Source organism: Chrysoperla carnea, chromosome X, assembly GCF_905475395.1.
Source record: "Chrysoperla carnea chromosome X, inChrCarn1.1, whole genome shotgun sequence".
Taxonomy (NCBI): Eukaryota; Metazoa; Arthropoda; class Insecta; order Neuroptera; family Chrysopidae; genus Chrysoperla; species Chrysoperla carnea.
This window is the reverse complement of record NC_058342.1, coordinates 20,997,674-21,012,756: the sequence shown is the minus strand read 5'-3', so window position 1 is coordinate 21,012,756 and position 15,083 is coordinate 20,997,674. Positions and strand designations below refer to the sequence as shown.

Here is a 15,083-nt window from a genome sequence, read left to right as displayed (position 1 = left end):
TTGTATTCTTGTAGTAGTCTGCGTAACTGCGTTTTTGATTACCGAATTGCCCAGTCACTCTTGTATTATGGAAGGAGAGCAAAAGAGCGCAAAAGAAAATCGAGCCTAAAAAATCGAAAAGCACCCGGATGTTCTTAATTATTTATCGACAACGAATGGATGTGAAATGGACACAAATAATTTTGAAAAAGGGTTTTGGAATGCGGCGTCCATGCGCATATAATTTAATTATTGAAACAATAAAGTTTTTTGTTGGCGGTTGCCCGGATCACGGAGGCCCAATGTAGGCATTTTTGGAGGGAAAATAACCCTAATAAAAGTTGTTCTATTGAAAGTGAAATATCTAACATTGATTTTGAATTTCACTTTTGGCGTTAATTTTAGAGTCAACTCATACTAACTTTTCTATTCTTGACAATCTAGAGACTCAGTATTTTTTAACATTTTCTCTGACCTATATTAAAATTTCCTATTTTTTCTAGAATTTCAAAACTCCATGACATTTCCAGGTCTATTGCCACACCTGTGTAATATTCTGCAAAATCGGTTTTTAAAGTTTTATGTATATTAAATTATCACTAACAAAAAAAAAACAAATAGCTGCCTTGATTTATGGTCTCAAATTTTGTGAAAAAAACGTGAACAATTTTTATCGCATCTTAGGCCTGATCAAAATACCAAACAAAATTGAGAACTTACATCCAAAAAAAACCGAATTCTGGAAAATATTTACGAATAAAATACCATTACAAACTTATCGTATTAGGATTATTACCTGTAAATTTTTATGAAAATACATCATTTAATGACCTTTATTATCACTGGTTAATATATTTTGCACCAATTTCCCCGAACACTGTTTACATTGCTATATCACAATTTCAATTCAATCAAATTTTCGATCTAGGAGTAATAAGATCTCTAAGACCCAAAGATCCAAAATGTATTGTTTACGTATCCAAATGAAATTTTTATGGCATATTATTTGCAATACAAAAAATTAATACCGAGTGATTTTAATTGATTGAAGCCAATAAAAACACTTGATTATAAAATGGATATCAGTTTGTTTATTAAGTTAAAGAGGGGTGGGGAGGCGTTGATGAATGTCATAGCTTCACTCACTTCTTTAAAACACTCTTGTCGCACTGTCCTCACATTCACTTGCACTTTGAAAATAGTTCATTAAAAAAAAAAAATACATAAGTTTTTGTTACGTAAAAAGAAAAGTTAAATTTGTTAACACCAAGATTCTTCCCCACCCTCTTGACTATCAATTTCACTTGAATCTTCGCCGTACATATCAGCCAATTTACGAAATCTTGGTCCGAAATTTGATAAATAGTTAAATTTGAGATCACCGTCGTCTGTACAGGAGGCCAGCGATGACAGCGACCCACTTGTACTTCCATCACCTTCGTATGCGTAATGGCGAACATCGTCGAATGGACTTGTTTCTGGATCTTTATCACAATTGTTCTTTTTGATGGCTAGGAAACCAGGTATGTCGGGTTCTTCATCTATTGGTGGGGCTGTAAATTCATTTCAAATATTATTAATACAGCATCTTTAATAAATACTAGTAAAATAAAGGAATTCGAATTTTTATCAGAAATCTTAAGATATATCCAGAACTGCAACACGAAAGATTACAGCGGGGCACATATCAACATCTTCTCAGATAGTCAAGCCAAACTTCGGGTCCTTGATGCGTCAAGATTTCAATCGAGAATAGTCTATGAATGCTTTGAGAAACTGAACCGCCTAGCACTAACACAATCAGACTGATCTGTTTGTCGGACCACTCTGTCGTTAAAGGGAAAGAAGCAGCGGCCTTTTTGACACGAGAAGGATCGCTTAATTTACCAAATCAAAGAATGGCTACGATAAGCCCATCTTAATTAATGGAACTTCCCAGGGCATGCGACAGGTCAAACTGTGTACAAACACAGCTTGGCCATTCGATCGTGCTGGCTTAAAACTCACTAGAGCACAGTTGAGAAGGGTGGTGGGACTCTTGACATGACCCTGTCGATTGAAACACCTTCATAATATGGGAATCTTTGATGATCCCACTAGTAGGCAGAAGCCTACAGGGCGTCAGGTTTAAAATGCTTGAGTCCGAAACTTTGGATCTGTCAATTCTGGGACAAATACCGGGACAGATCCCCTTATGAATTTCTTTGGACAAGACAAGTCTAAACTTGCCTTGGCGCTCGTACTACCTTAAAAGAGTTGATTTTTTTTTGATGCCAAGTAAATAAATACATGAATTTTTCCGCGAGTCCTAAATTTTCTTAATTACTTATTCTATGACCATTTCAAGCTTTACTTAATGACGCTATGAGCATAGGACAGAGTTAAAATGAATGAAAAAAGAAAAATACCTTTATCTAATAGCTGTTGTTTATTTGTAGTGGGTAATCGATCTGGTTTTGGGAAAACGTTTAGGTCATAGCTGGTATCAACTTCACCGCCTCCTTCATCTTCGTATTTAATAATATTTTCACGAATATCATCCAAATCTTTATCGTGATATGGATCTTGTCGACGTCGATGTACAACCACAGTCAATAATAAAACTATAAGAAAATAAAAACGAAATTAATAAATAAAATAACACTTAGTATTAATTAATTAGAAAACTTACTCAATAATAAGGCGATACAAACTAACAGTGCCACTAAAAAGTTTGAATTGATTCCAAAATGTACACCAGCGGTTCCAACAATTGTTTTACAGAAGGAATTTGCATTTAATGCATATCTTGGTTCTAAATCGTATGTCTGTAAATTGAAAAATATAATTGATTAAGGAATTACTAAAATTAACATCGGTTATTTCAAAACTTTTGTCCGTTTTAATGCCATGTGTTTTTGGGACTATGTTCCTTATAGCACGTATAATTGTTTCCTCGTTGGGAGGAAAATTCAATAAATGTACAACAGTTTAAAACGACCCCAGAATTCGAAGATGCGTTACCAGAAGAAGTTAAACATAACAGAGATAATTTAAAGAACAAGGAAATTTTATGTTTTATCATAATAAATATCTTGATCAATTCAAATGAAGGTAATGTAATGTGTCGTGGTACATACTGATTGATATAAAATTTTGTACTTTATACATTGATCCTGTTCATTTTTTTCCCAAATTTTAATTTTTTGTCTCTTGGATGGTTTAAAATGTATTCGAAAGTTGTTAAAAATTTGTACAATATAACTTTCTGTAACCGGGCCAAATCATCACAGCAGAGTCCTTTTCACATCACAGAAGACGATACTGTCCCACGACAACGCCTGTGCGCACGTTTCAAAAATCACCGTCCGAAAATTAAACAAATTGAGCATTCTGCCTCGCTCACCATAATCCTCAGACCTCTCCCTAACCGACTAACATCTTTTCAAGCATTTCGATAACTTTCTCATCGGTAGAATCTTCGCCAATCAAGATTAGACAAAAAATGATAATTTGATCGAAATAAGCAAAAATAATTGCTTATTTCGATTAAATTGAAGTATTCACTGAGATATTACAGTTTAAAGTAGACACATAAAAGCGGACAAAATACAGGTTGATAAAGGTATATGCAAACTTGGAATTTAATTTCCGTTGAGTGGATATCACCTCTATCAGAAAAGGGTCATGAAGGCAAGCAAAATCAAGAGTTTCGTCCTAGAAATCTGTCTTGCAACTTTAAAATCTTTTTGGGGACGAAATTATAGCTTAAATTTTATGTTTTGAAAAAAACGAAAAATGAGCTTATGAGATGTATAAGGCGTTCAATGAGGGTTGAAATAGCGTCACCCAAACTCATGATGATGATCATTGTTTTCTTCGATATTCGTGGCTTGGTTTATTGGGATTCGTCCCAGAGATTCCGACGTTTAATAAAGAATATTATTTTGCCGACCTGAATAGTATAATTCGTATATGAAATTCGTACAGTGATTCACACTGTATATGAAATAAATTAAACAAACTCACCTTGATATTATTATTCATACTAATCGTCAAATTTCGTAAACATCCAGCAAAATTAATATTCGTTGGTGTTTTTGTCCAATTTAATGATTTACCAATTTCAGCAAATGATGTAATCGAACCACCTAATTGTAAAGGTCCATTCACATTTAAATGATTACCGACAGGTGAGCCAGCCGTAAAACATTCACTTGTTCGACACGAATCCACAATCATATCGACATTATTGATAGCAAAATTGATTTCAATTTTATGCATTTTTCCATCATTTAATTGAATCTGTTTGTGTCGAACTTCGCTGGTCCCAGATCCATAATCGACCATTAACACGGGATAACCATCTTGAAGTTCAAGGGCCAAGAAATCGGAGATTGGTAAAAGTGGATTAAATGCAAGAGGACCCATATATAAAACCAAACCGTAGGATCTTAATGGTAAGATTTCGAAGGATAGTTTAAGATCCGTACATAGTGGAAGTGTTGGATACATAGCCCACCCATCTCCATTGAAAGACACACTTAAAGACTCACAGAAAGGACCTTCATAGCCTCGTCTACATTTACATGTACGATTAGGCAATAGTGTACCATTATTTAAACATACAATTGGAAGATCTTCAATGAAACATTGACATTTAGGAACGACTTCGGCGCGGACACCCACAAATGATGTTAAATTCGTAAACACCGCATATGGACGGGTATCTATATTTAAGAAATTGATGCAAGAATCTTCACAGTATTGTCTTTCCATTACACATTCATCAATTGGGACCATCATGATTTTTGCATTTAATTTCATTTCTAAGCGTTCAAAATTGTCGATGATTAACGCGTTTAATTTTTCTGGTGGGTAGTAGGGTGAACCATGTGCGGAAAACCTTACATCCAAAAGTGTGTCATTGCTATGGATTGAAGAATGTAGAACTGTGAAGATATCAATGTTCTGCGATTTTGCGTTTAATATATCAGATAATTCTTCAAGAAGAATATCTTTCTTACTCTTTCCAATTGCACTTGGATCATCTTCTTCTTTCATTATTTCAACGAATTGTTCAGCTGACATGTCAATAAATCGTATTGATCCCGATTTATCGACAGCTTCCTGTGGGATTTCTCGAACTGTTACATTAACGAGAGCGTAAACTTTATGTCGTGGTATATTTACAGATTCTTCTACTACTTCGAATTCGAGAATGTAGTCATTATTATTTGCACCGTGTAACATTGTAATCATTCCATTTGTTGGATTTAATTCGAATAAAGGATGAGCACCTTTTGATCCCCATGAGAATCTCTTGTCTGGTAGATCCCAATCATCTGGGTCGTCAACATAAACTCGACCTATTTCTACGTTACCAGTTTCACCCTAAAAAAGAATAAAATTGGTTAATTAAAATTTAAGATACAATTTAGGAAAAATAATATTCGTTCTGAATTTTGTCTTGGTGAGATCCTCATGTCATGACGGTGGAAGTTCAATCGACAGTATCCGCTCAAAAGTCCCACCACCCTTCTCAACTGTGCTCTAGTGAGTTGAGTTTCACTCAATCTCAGTCGAATGGCCCAGATGTGGCTATGCACAGTTTGGCCTGCCTCATGCCCTGCGCAAAGTTTCCGTAATCAAGATGGGCTTCTCGAAGCAATTCCTTGATTCGGTGAATTACGGATACTTTGTCGAATGTTAACAATATTTTTGTACCCACCGCCCATTTGTTAACCGTTTTCAAAAAGGGATAAATTTACCTTATAATTGTAGACAAAAATGTTACTCGATCCATTCTTCATAGCATTATCGTTTCGATCTCCAATAATCACTTTGAGTATGCTAACGCCAGTCATCATAGGAGTACCACTATCGCTCACTTTAATCGGAATTAAGTAAAATTTCTTTTCTTCACGGTCGAATACAACATTTGCAAATAATTTGTCATCAATAATGTAAAATTTCTGTTTGATTTCAGGATCAGCATTTTCATCTAAGGCGTACGTGAACGGAGCACCATTTTTATCACTATCAATATCTTTGGCCGTTAAAACAGTGATTACTTTATCGGAAGGTTCATTTTCGTACCAAACCACCGAATACTAAAATTGAAAGATCGAATTAGTCTAGTTAAAGAAAATTTCATTTATTCAAGCCTTTCAATTCGATTTAACCAGGTTTGACTTCAGGTTCGTAAATAGAGTATTAGTTCGGTTATTTTGTGTTTGCAAAAATCTAATCGATTTTGGTAAAGAGCCGTGTTGCCCAAAAATTTATGAAAAGACAATCCCTTATCCAATACTCTATTAACGGACTCTAATTTGATAATAATAATACTTACAATATCCAAATAAGGTGCGTTGTCGTTGATATCATCCAAATAAACATTAAAAACGACACTAGTTTTTAGCGCAGTTGGACCTCCATCATCATCAGCCAAAACAATAATCAGTTGACGTTCTGGCGAATTTGGAGGATCACGATCCAATGGTCGAATCACCCGTAAACATCCAGATTTATCAATTGTAAAATATTCACTCTGTTTTTGATCCCAAATAATAAATAAAATATGCTGTGGAGCATTTATGTCCTTAATATCCGGATCGAATGCATTAAACTGGGCAATACAATCTTGAACAACCATTTCTTCCTGGATCCTAGTATAATTTTTGAAGTTTAATAGCTCCGGTGGATTATCGTTAACATTAGCGATTTGAATTTCGACTCGACATTCATCAGCCCAAGCACCATCAAATGCTCGAACCGTTAACGTGTAATTTGTGATTTGTTCGTAATCGAGTTCTTTATCTGTTCGGATTTTTCCGGTATTGTTTTCGATTTTAAATGCATCTCCTTCGTTGCCATTGATAATACTGTATACTACAGGTGAAGCTGTGTCGTTATCTAAAGCTAAAACTTCGATTACTACGGTATGGATGTTTGCATTTTCTGGTATTGGATTCGATACGTAGACATTCTTTGTAAAACTAGGTTTATTATCGTTCTTATCAGAGATTTCGATTCTGAAGACCTGTTGTCCTTCGTTATGTTCGCCCGTGTCAAAGAAAATACTTGGCGAATTATCCGTGGCGATTACTTTAACACTGTAAACTGATTGTTCCTCACGATCAAACTTTACCAAGGTCGTAATATTACCATTTTGTGGATCGATCGTAAAGAGATCTTTATGGTCATCTAATCGATACGTTACTTGATTATTTGCTGAAGTTCCATCCAAATCGATAGCTCGTACTTGCATCACAGCCGTTCCAATTGGCTCATTTTCTGGAACGCTTCCTGAAATAAGTTCTGGAAACGCTGGTGTATTATCGTTTACATCCAAAACATCAATCAAGATTTTTGTTTCAATTGCCAAATTATTTTTGTTTTGAACACGAATCGTTAACGTATAATCTGTGACTGTTTCATAATCCAACGATTTACCCAATTTCACATAAGCTGTATCCCCAATTGATTCAAGGATAAATGTATTTTGCCGATTCGATTGCTCGATACGTCCAGCAACGATGTGGAAAATTAAATCACTTTGATTTTGCATATTCGATTGAGCCCGTAACACTGCGATTGGTTCTTTGAAGTCGCGATAATTCTCAGCAATTTGAATTGGACCGCTTGGTTTTTCTATGAAGCTTGGTGATTTTTTATTTGAGCCAACAACCGTGATACTGACATCCATTTCAGCCCACAATGGCACTTGACCGTGATCCGTTACGATGGCTTTTAGTAGATAAGTGTAACCAGGTTGTTTTTCGACGGGGGTATTTAAATAGATAACCCCAGTGTACTCATCCATGCGAAAAGTGTGCTCTTCTTCAGGATTTTGAGCGGTTATTTTGAACGATAATAGTGAATTGTTACCATTATCGAAATCGGTGGCTGACATTCGCATTACTTCGTTACCGATTGCTAAATCTTGTGGCATTAATTCTTTATAGGACTGAAAGAGAAACAAAAATATGAAAATACATTAATATGTTAATTTTCTCGAGAAAAATCAGAAATTAAAGAAACAAGCTTAGCAATTACTCAATGAAATGAGTGAAAGTGCTTTGAAAAAAAAAATGCAACAAACGTGTAAAAAGTAACGATTTTGGTACAAAATTTGCTGTGGTACCACTGATCAACCATTTTTTTTAAGCCTCAAATAAAATCTAAGGAAAGTTTAACTATAACTCCAGCCAATTCGACATAGTTGTCGATTTTTATTTCATATTCCCTGAAAATTCCCCGACTATTCTCTCGCATATTCAGGTTTTCAACGATGGAAAGAGAATTAAAAAGCGATGGACATTCTGATACCTTTCCAAAAGAAATATTCTTCGAATTGCAGCTTCAACTTAAACAGATTACGCCTCTAAATGAGAATTCTCAAAAGGTTTTTTCTAAATGGTAAAATAATTCTATGCCGTACATCGTTTTAAAGAATTCGATATTCGAGATTTCAATATCATATAATCTACTCGAAAAGTTCACTTCTAAATCGAGATCTCTCAGGTAATATTAAAATAGAAAAAAAGAGAAAACTAATGCCTTAATTCGATCTTCGTTTTCCCAAAATCATTTCCCTGGACTTCCAGCTTCTAGAATATCTCGAAACGCTCAGTAAATAACGAAATAAAGCTGACAGGATTTAAATTTTTTAAGTAACTAAAATCATGTTGACCAGTGTAAATTAAAACAAACGAAAAATTTTAAAATATGTTCAAAATTTCAAATTTTAGTGTCTGTAAAAAGTGTTTTAATTCAGTCAAATTATACAAGAAAAGGGGGTGAACCTTGCATCAAATCAGGTATTTTTATTTTTTTGATGTTATTTGTAATGAAAAGGCAATGCTACATCCAAATATGCGACCTCAGGAAACGACCGGATCATGTCGAAAAATAAGAAAAACCTCGAAAATTTTCACCTAATTTCAGTTTTTGCCGATTTTGACCCGAAAGGGCTACAAAAACCGGCAGCTTGAATTCAAATTATTGCAAATTTAATCTTCTTTAAAAATAAATAGTACAGATTGTAATGAAAAACCATTCCTTCCAGATTAAAATCGGGAAAAACTGAACTAAGGTCAAAACTCTCGAGGTTTTTCTTATTTTTCGGCATGATCTGGTCGTTTCCAGAGGTCAAAAACTTGGATTTAACATTGCCTTTACATTACAGACAATATATCAAAAAAATAAAAATGCTTGATTTGATGCAAGGTCCAATGTTTAATTTGATTGAATTATTTGGAAAAAAATTTTAAATAAACAAATAATGAATGTTTGGTGATGTGAATTATTTTGCTGATGAGAACACAAACCTTGCAGGTGCTCCTTCCAGAATTAAAGCAAGCTATTGAGACATATGAATTTGTGGTGAAAATTTTGTTGTATAATTTTTAGACATTTTAACACGCTTACTAATATTATTAATATAATTACTAAAAAATTTATGAATATAGACGAAAAATCGCAACACTATTGTGGTCGTAACACTATCTAAAAGAAAGCGTCTTACAGAGAAAATGCTGTTATATGCCCAGTGTAATTATAATAATAAAACAAAAGAGGGGTACCGCAAATGGGTCTCGAGCACCTAGACCAAGAGTTCTATGTGCCCTCCTTGAGAACGACATATCAACCGAAGACGAGACATCTTCGAGTAAAAGGCGCTATTAAAATCGGATGAAGCTAAACGAGGAGAGACGCCACGCAGAAAGCCCACAGCTTCTCTGTCGGGATCGAGGATAGATTGGTCCAATGTTTCGGACCCGAACATTCTGAACCTAACGGCTTACAGATTTCTGCAGGTGCAAAATAACATGGATGGATGTTTCGTCATCCTCCACGCAAACTCTACAAGTGGGATCATTAGATTCCCCTGTTATGAAGGTGATAATTCAATCGACAATGTGTCCTGTCAAGAGTCTCACCACCCTTCTCAACTGATCTCTAGTAAGTTTCAGACGAGCACAGTCGAATGGCCTAGCTGTGGTTATACACAGTTTGGCCTGTCGCATGCCCTGCTCAAAGTCTTAGTAATCAAGATGGACTTGTCGTAGCCATTCTTTGATTCGGTAAATTACAGAGCATTTTGCGATGGAAATGACAGGCTCAGCAAATCTGCTGCTTCATTCCCTTTAACGCCAGAGTGAACCGAAACCCAGATTAGCCTGACTGTGTTGTTCAGTGCCAGGTGATTCAGCTCCTCGAAGCATTCATAAACTATCTTTAATTAGAATCTTGATGCTTCAAGGGGCCGAAGAGCGATCTGACTGTCTGAGAAGATGCTGATATACCATTTCCACAAGTTAGGTCACAGTTTCCAACCTAATCATTATACTCTCATGACCTGTGTTCAATCATTAGTTGAATTGGTGGGATGCCTAAAAGGGCACCCAGAGCAGCGGTAGGTGTTGATGGCATGGCTCCAGTAACACTAAGGCATACCACCCTGGGCAGGTGGTCCAATTTTTTTCTGGGTACGGCCAGAGAGGTTCTTAGCCACCAAACTATACAGTTAAATACGAGCTCCTAAGACGGTTACCTTTAGTTACACTATTTATCCACAAAAAGTGTTTTTATCGATTTTTTCATCGAAATTCGCCTATTATAATAAAAATATAATTCCATATTCACCTGTTTATCAAACCATGGTTCGTTATCGTTAATATCCGTAATCGTCAATTTAATCGTGCATACATCCGATAAAGGTGGTACACCATTATCCGTTGCTTGCACAATAATATAGAAAACTTCTTTACGTGATGGCCAATCTCGATCGATATTATGCACTGTGTAAATATCACCCGTTATATTATCGATTCGAAAAAATATAATTTCGGTGAATGCATTGACGAGCTCGTATGTAACACGACCACCTTTATCGATTGGATCAATATCGTATGCACGCACATTCATAACAAATTTATTTCGTCCTTGTTCTTCGGCAAATTGTGGATTGTATTTGGAACAATTTACAAAACTTGGTTTATGATTTTCTTCACTTGCCACAACTCTATCCAGCGTATTCTAAAAAGCAAAACAAAAAAAAGTTTAATAATGATTGATACAAAAATTCTGATTAATCTAATTATTTTTTTGATCAGGAACTATGAATTAAACAAGTGAAAAGAAACAATTGACTGAGTTAATTGTTGAAATACCATGCATAGTTAGTGATGATTTCTTTATCACGTAACACATACAAACATGTGACACATACATAACTGATAATCAAGTATAGTACATATTATAAAATTTCCGCCTAATTGGCGCCCTCACGGGTAAACAGTGATGTTTACGAAAAAATGTTTCAAACAAAAGTTGTTTAATTTTTGATAAGGAACATTTTTTTTTTACATTTGAACTTTTGTTCTATCTCTAACGGTTTACAAGATGGGTCCTATGTCCCAAGACCCAATTGACCTATGATGCTCATTTACGAACTTGACTTTTTACGTCCTGAGTACGCTGTAAAAATTTCAGCTCGATACCTTTTTTCGTTTTTGAGTTATCGCGTCCACAGACGGACGGACGGACGGACAACCGGAAATGGACTAATTAGGTGATTTTATGAACACCTTTGACAAAATTTTTTTCCTAGCATCATTATTTTTAAGCGTTACAAACTTGGGACTAAACTTAATATACTATGTATATTTCATATATGCATGGTATAAAAAGACAGGGATTTTTCTGTGGGTGTTTGATTTCCTATAAATGGAGTCGAAAATGTTTTGAGTGTTGTTAGTGAGTAATATTGACGTTTCTAGAATTGCCATCGCTCCGGTTTTTAGACCGGAGTCTCTGCTTTCGAAATGTGTCTCCAATCTCCGAATAAAGGTATGGATTCTCCGGATTGAAAAATATAAATTTTGTTCTTTTCAAAATAAATAACTTTTATTATTGTCAATTGGGCGTTTTCTTACGTTAAGCGCTCGCTTACGACTTATAAACTAATAGCGGGCCGTAAAAATGATAAACCTACTGCATAAAACGTATTTTTATGTGCATAACATTAAAATATATACTCAAAACTTTAAAATGAATAACTAAAACTACAAAAATATTATTTATTGGCCAATCTACGGACGTTTCAAACCAAGTGCTGTGCGCCGACCTTAAGTAATATCATTTTTGTTTACAATTTTAACCATGTCTCCAGTTCTATTGGTCGTATCAAAACGAATAAAAAAAAGAAATATGTGTTTTTTCATGTAGAACAAAATGAGACTAAGTTGTTTGCTAAAATTTTCTTAAGTTTAGAAGCTATGACCGTAAAAACAATTAATTTGTTTATAAAAAATTTCTACCATCTCTGAGCAAGTTGAAAATTCGGATTCAGCGGGTCAAAATACACTCCCTGTTCGGTAGGACCTGTAATTGCATACTAAACTTACTCAGCGCCTACACTATATGAGAAAACGGTAGATAAATGATGTTTTCTTAGATTTATCCAAAACTAGTCGTTGGAAATTTAAAAAAAACGATTTATTAAGGATGTATGAGCACGGTAGTGGGGACACAAATTTAAAAAAATATATATTTTCAATTTTGATGGTGAATTATGTTATAACTTGGCAATATAAGATGAAAAGTAAAACTAAAATTGTTCGATATCTGGAGTAATTTTCAAAATATCAAAAATTGGAAATTTAGTTTAATTATTTGGCTTTCATTATTTCGAAAACCAAGGCAGATATCGAAAAATTTTATTCGTATTTTTCGTCTACATTCATGAAATTATAACAAAATTCATCATCAAAGTTGAAAATAAGATACAAATAATCTCAGCCACAAGTGTAAATTTGCCTTGGTGCTCGTACTATCTTAAATATTAAAGCGAGGACTCCGGATTACAAAAATTTTGAAGTTGGCAATCCTTGACGTTTTAAAATTTTTCATGAAGTTCCCGAATCTGCAGGAATATTTCGAAAGGTTTTAGGAAGTTTTTAAAGGCTCCCGACTGTTTAAGAATAATCTCGAATGCCCTAAAAATTTTCAGGCAGGTGTATAGAGTGTACTTAAATGTTCCAAACTGTTCAACAATACAAGATGATTTGAATTTTTTTAAATTTAATAAATTATATTTTACTTACCAATCCAGAGTCATTTGATAGGGATACAGGAGAAGTAAACCTACTACTCATGTCACCTGGAACAAAAAAAAAAAAAAATTATTAATTATTTGTCATTTATTCAAGAAAACAAGATGATCCAAGGATTTAAATTGTGGCATAAATTAATTAAAATAGAATCTCAATACGTTAAAATTTAATGAAAACCTTAAAAAATTTGAAATACAAATATTAACTTTCGAGGTTTTACTGTAATTGGATCTTGTTTGTTATGAATGAAGGTAAAATAAGTTTAGAACTGTTAGCAAATTCATGTGCATACAATAATTTAAATAATATAAATGCATTGTGGCATGAGGCACGCTAAAAAACTCTAGTTATTCGTGTGAAAAGTCTTTCGCAATCAGTCAACCAAATTGTAAGTTGACAAAATATTGTAAAACGCACATGTTCGTGATTAACAACAGTTATTAAAGAAAATTGTGTAATTAATAAAAGACAATAACTTTTTAATAAAAATATACAGTTAAAAAAATTAAATAAAAAAACTTTTAACAAAAACAAAATCGACTTCAAAAAACAAACTATTCCAAAACAAATTAATATGCACCAAAAAGTAAAAAACGAATTTTACAATTACTGTAATTTTTGGAGTCGGTATCAGTCAAGGAAACAACTATGACAGAAAAGTTTGCTACATTAACTTGGCTGACACCGACTACAAAAATAACAATAATTGTTTTTTTATTTTGTGATTTATAGTGAATCTGAAGTACTAAAACTAATTTGTCACTAAAAAAAAAGAATCATCGAAATCGCTTGGTGTGATATTGAGTTATTCGTTACTTTGTCGCACATATACTTAATGCAAATCTAAGACAAATATGGTTTTCTTATGAATGCCATTGTCAAAACTGGACCAAATTGAAATGGGATCAAATGAGAAGCACCAGCTTTGAAATAAAAAAGAATCATCAAAATCGATTCACCCAGTCGAAAGTTTTGAGGACAAACATTAAAAAAATACATCCGAATTGAGTACCTTCTCTTTTTTGAAGTCGGTTAAAACCATAACTGCCTTGCCAAAAAACGAATTAAAAAAATGTATTAATTAATCTGTATATAAATAAAATTTTCATTGCAATCGGGGGAACCATTCTGTGGAACACTTTTAAATCTTAGAGATCCCTCGACTATTCTAACAATATGTCATACTTCCAAATTGGCCAGGCATTATTTTATCTTATATATTAAAATAATACAAGCAGGGATACTCAAATATGTCGTTTTTTGAGATTTCTCCATAAGAGCAATGCATTTGATATCGATTTTCAATGATTTTTTTCTTAAAAAATTTGCAAAGATATATAAGCTGAAATTTTAACCACATATTCTTTGAGTAAAAGTCTATCTATAAAGAAAGGACCCCGCATATAATACATAATTTATTTTTTGATTTCGGTTAAAATTTTTTGAAAACTATGGATTAAGGTAGTTTCGATCAAGCTGATTGAAGGGCTGTAGCTCGGAAGGGAAGGGTTTTGAGGGTTGAATCCATAATAACTTTTGATCAGCCTGATTAAAATTACCTTAATCCATACTTATCAAAAAATTTAAACCGAAACAAAAAATCAATATCTCATATAAGCATAACCTTTGAAAGGCCGTAGCTTGGAAGGGAAGGGTTTTTGAGAGTTGAATCCATAAGAACTTTTGATTTGCATGATCAAAACTACCTTAATCCATAGTTTTCAAAAAATTTTACTCGAATCAAAAATGAATGAATTGTGTGCGGGTTCCTTTTGAGCTTTTAAATTAAACATCCTTAAAAAGACAATAGCACGAAAACAATGCATGCGATTTTTACATTTTTGGTAGTAGAATTCACCCGGTGTAATTATACCATGTATATGAAATATATCAAGGTATACTAAGTTTAATTCCAAATTTGTAATGCATAAAAATATTAATGTTGCCAACAAAATTTTGGTATATTTGTTCATAAAATCGCCTAATAAGTCCATTTCTGGTTGT

General features: G+C 33.8%; 1 protein-coding gene across 1 annotated transcript in view; it reads right to left on the bottom strand.

The window, feature by feature from the left end:
* Positions 1–567: 567 nt before the first annotated feature.
* LOC123302195 (DE-cadherin) overlaps positions 568–15,083 on the bottom strand; it is a 45,544-nt gene continuing 31,028 nt past the window's right edge. Inside the window, exons 2-9 of the mRNA XM_044885031.1 lie at positions 13,071–13,126; positions 10,609–11,001; positions 6,311–7,927; positions 5,730–6,071; positions 3,988–5,352; positions 2,651–2,786; positions 2,388–2,582; positions 568–1,532 (exon numbers count right to left, since the gene is read on the bottom strand). Of these exons, the coding sequence (XP_044740966.1) occupies positions 1,240–1,532; positions 2,388–2,582; positions 2,651–2,786; positions 3,988–5,352; positions 5,730–6,071; positions 6,311–7,927; positions 10,609–11,001; positions 13,071–13,121 (4,392 nt within the window). The 5' untranslated portion in view covers positions 13,122–13,126 and the 3' untranslated portion in view covers positions 568–1,239. The remainder of the gene's footprint in view (positions 1,533–2,387; positions 2,583–2,650; positions 2,787–3,987; positions 5,353–5,729; positions 6,072–6,310; positions 7,928–10,608; positions 11,002–13,070; positions 13,127–15,083) is intronic.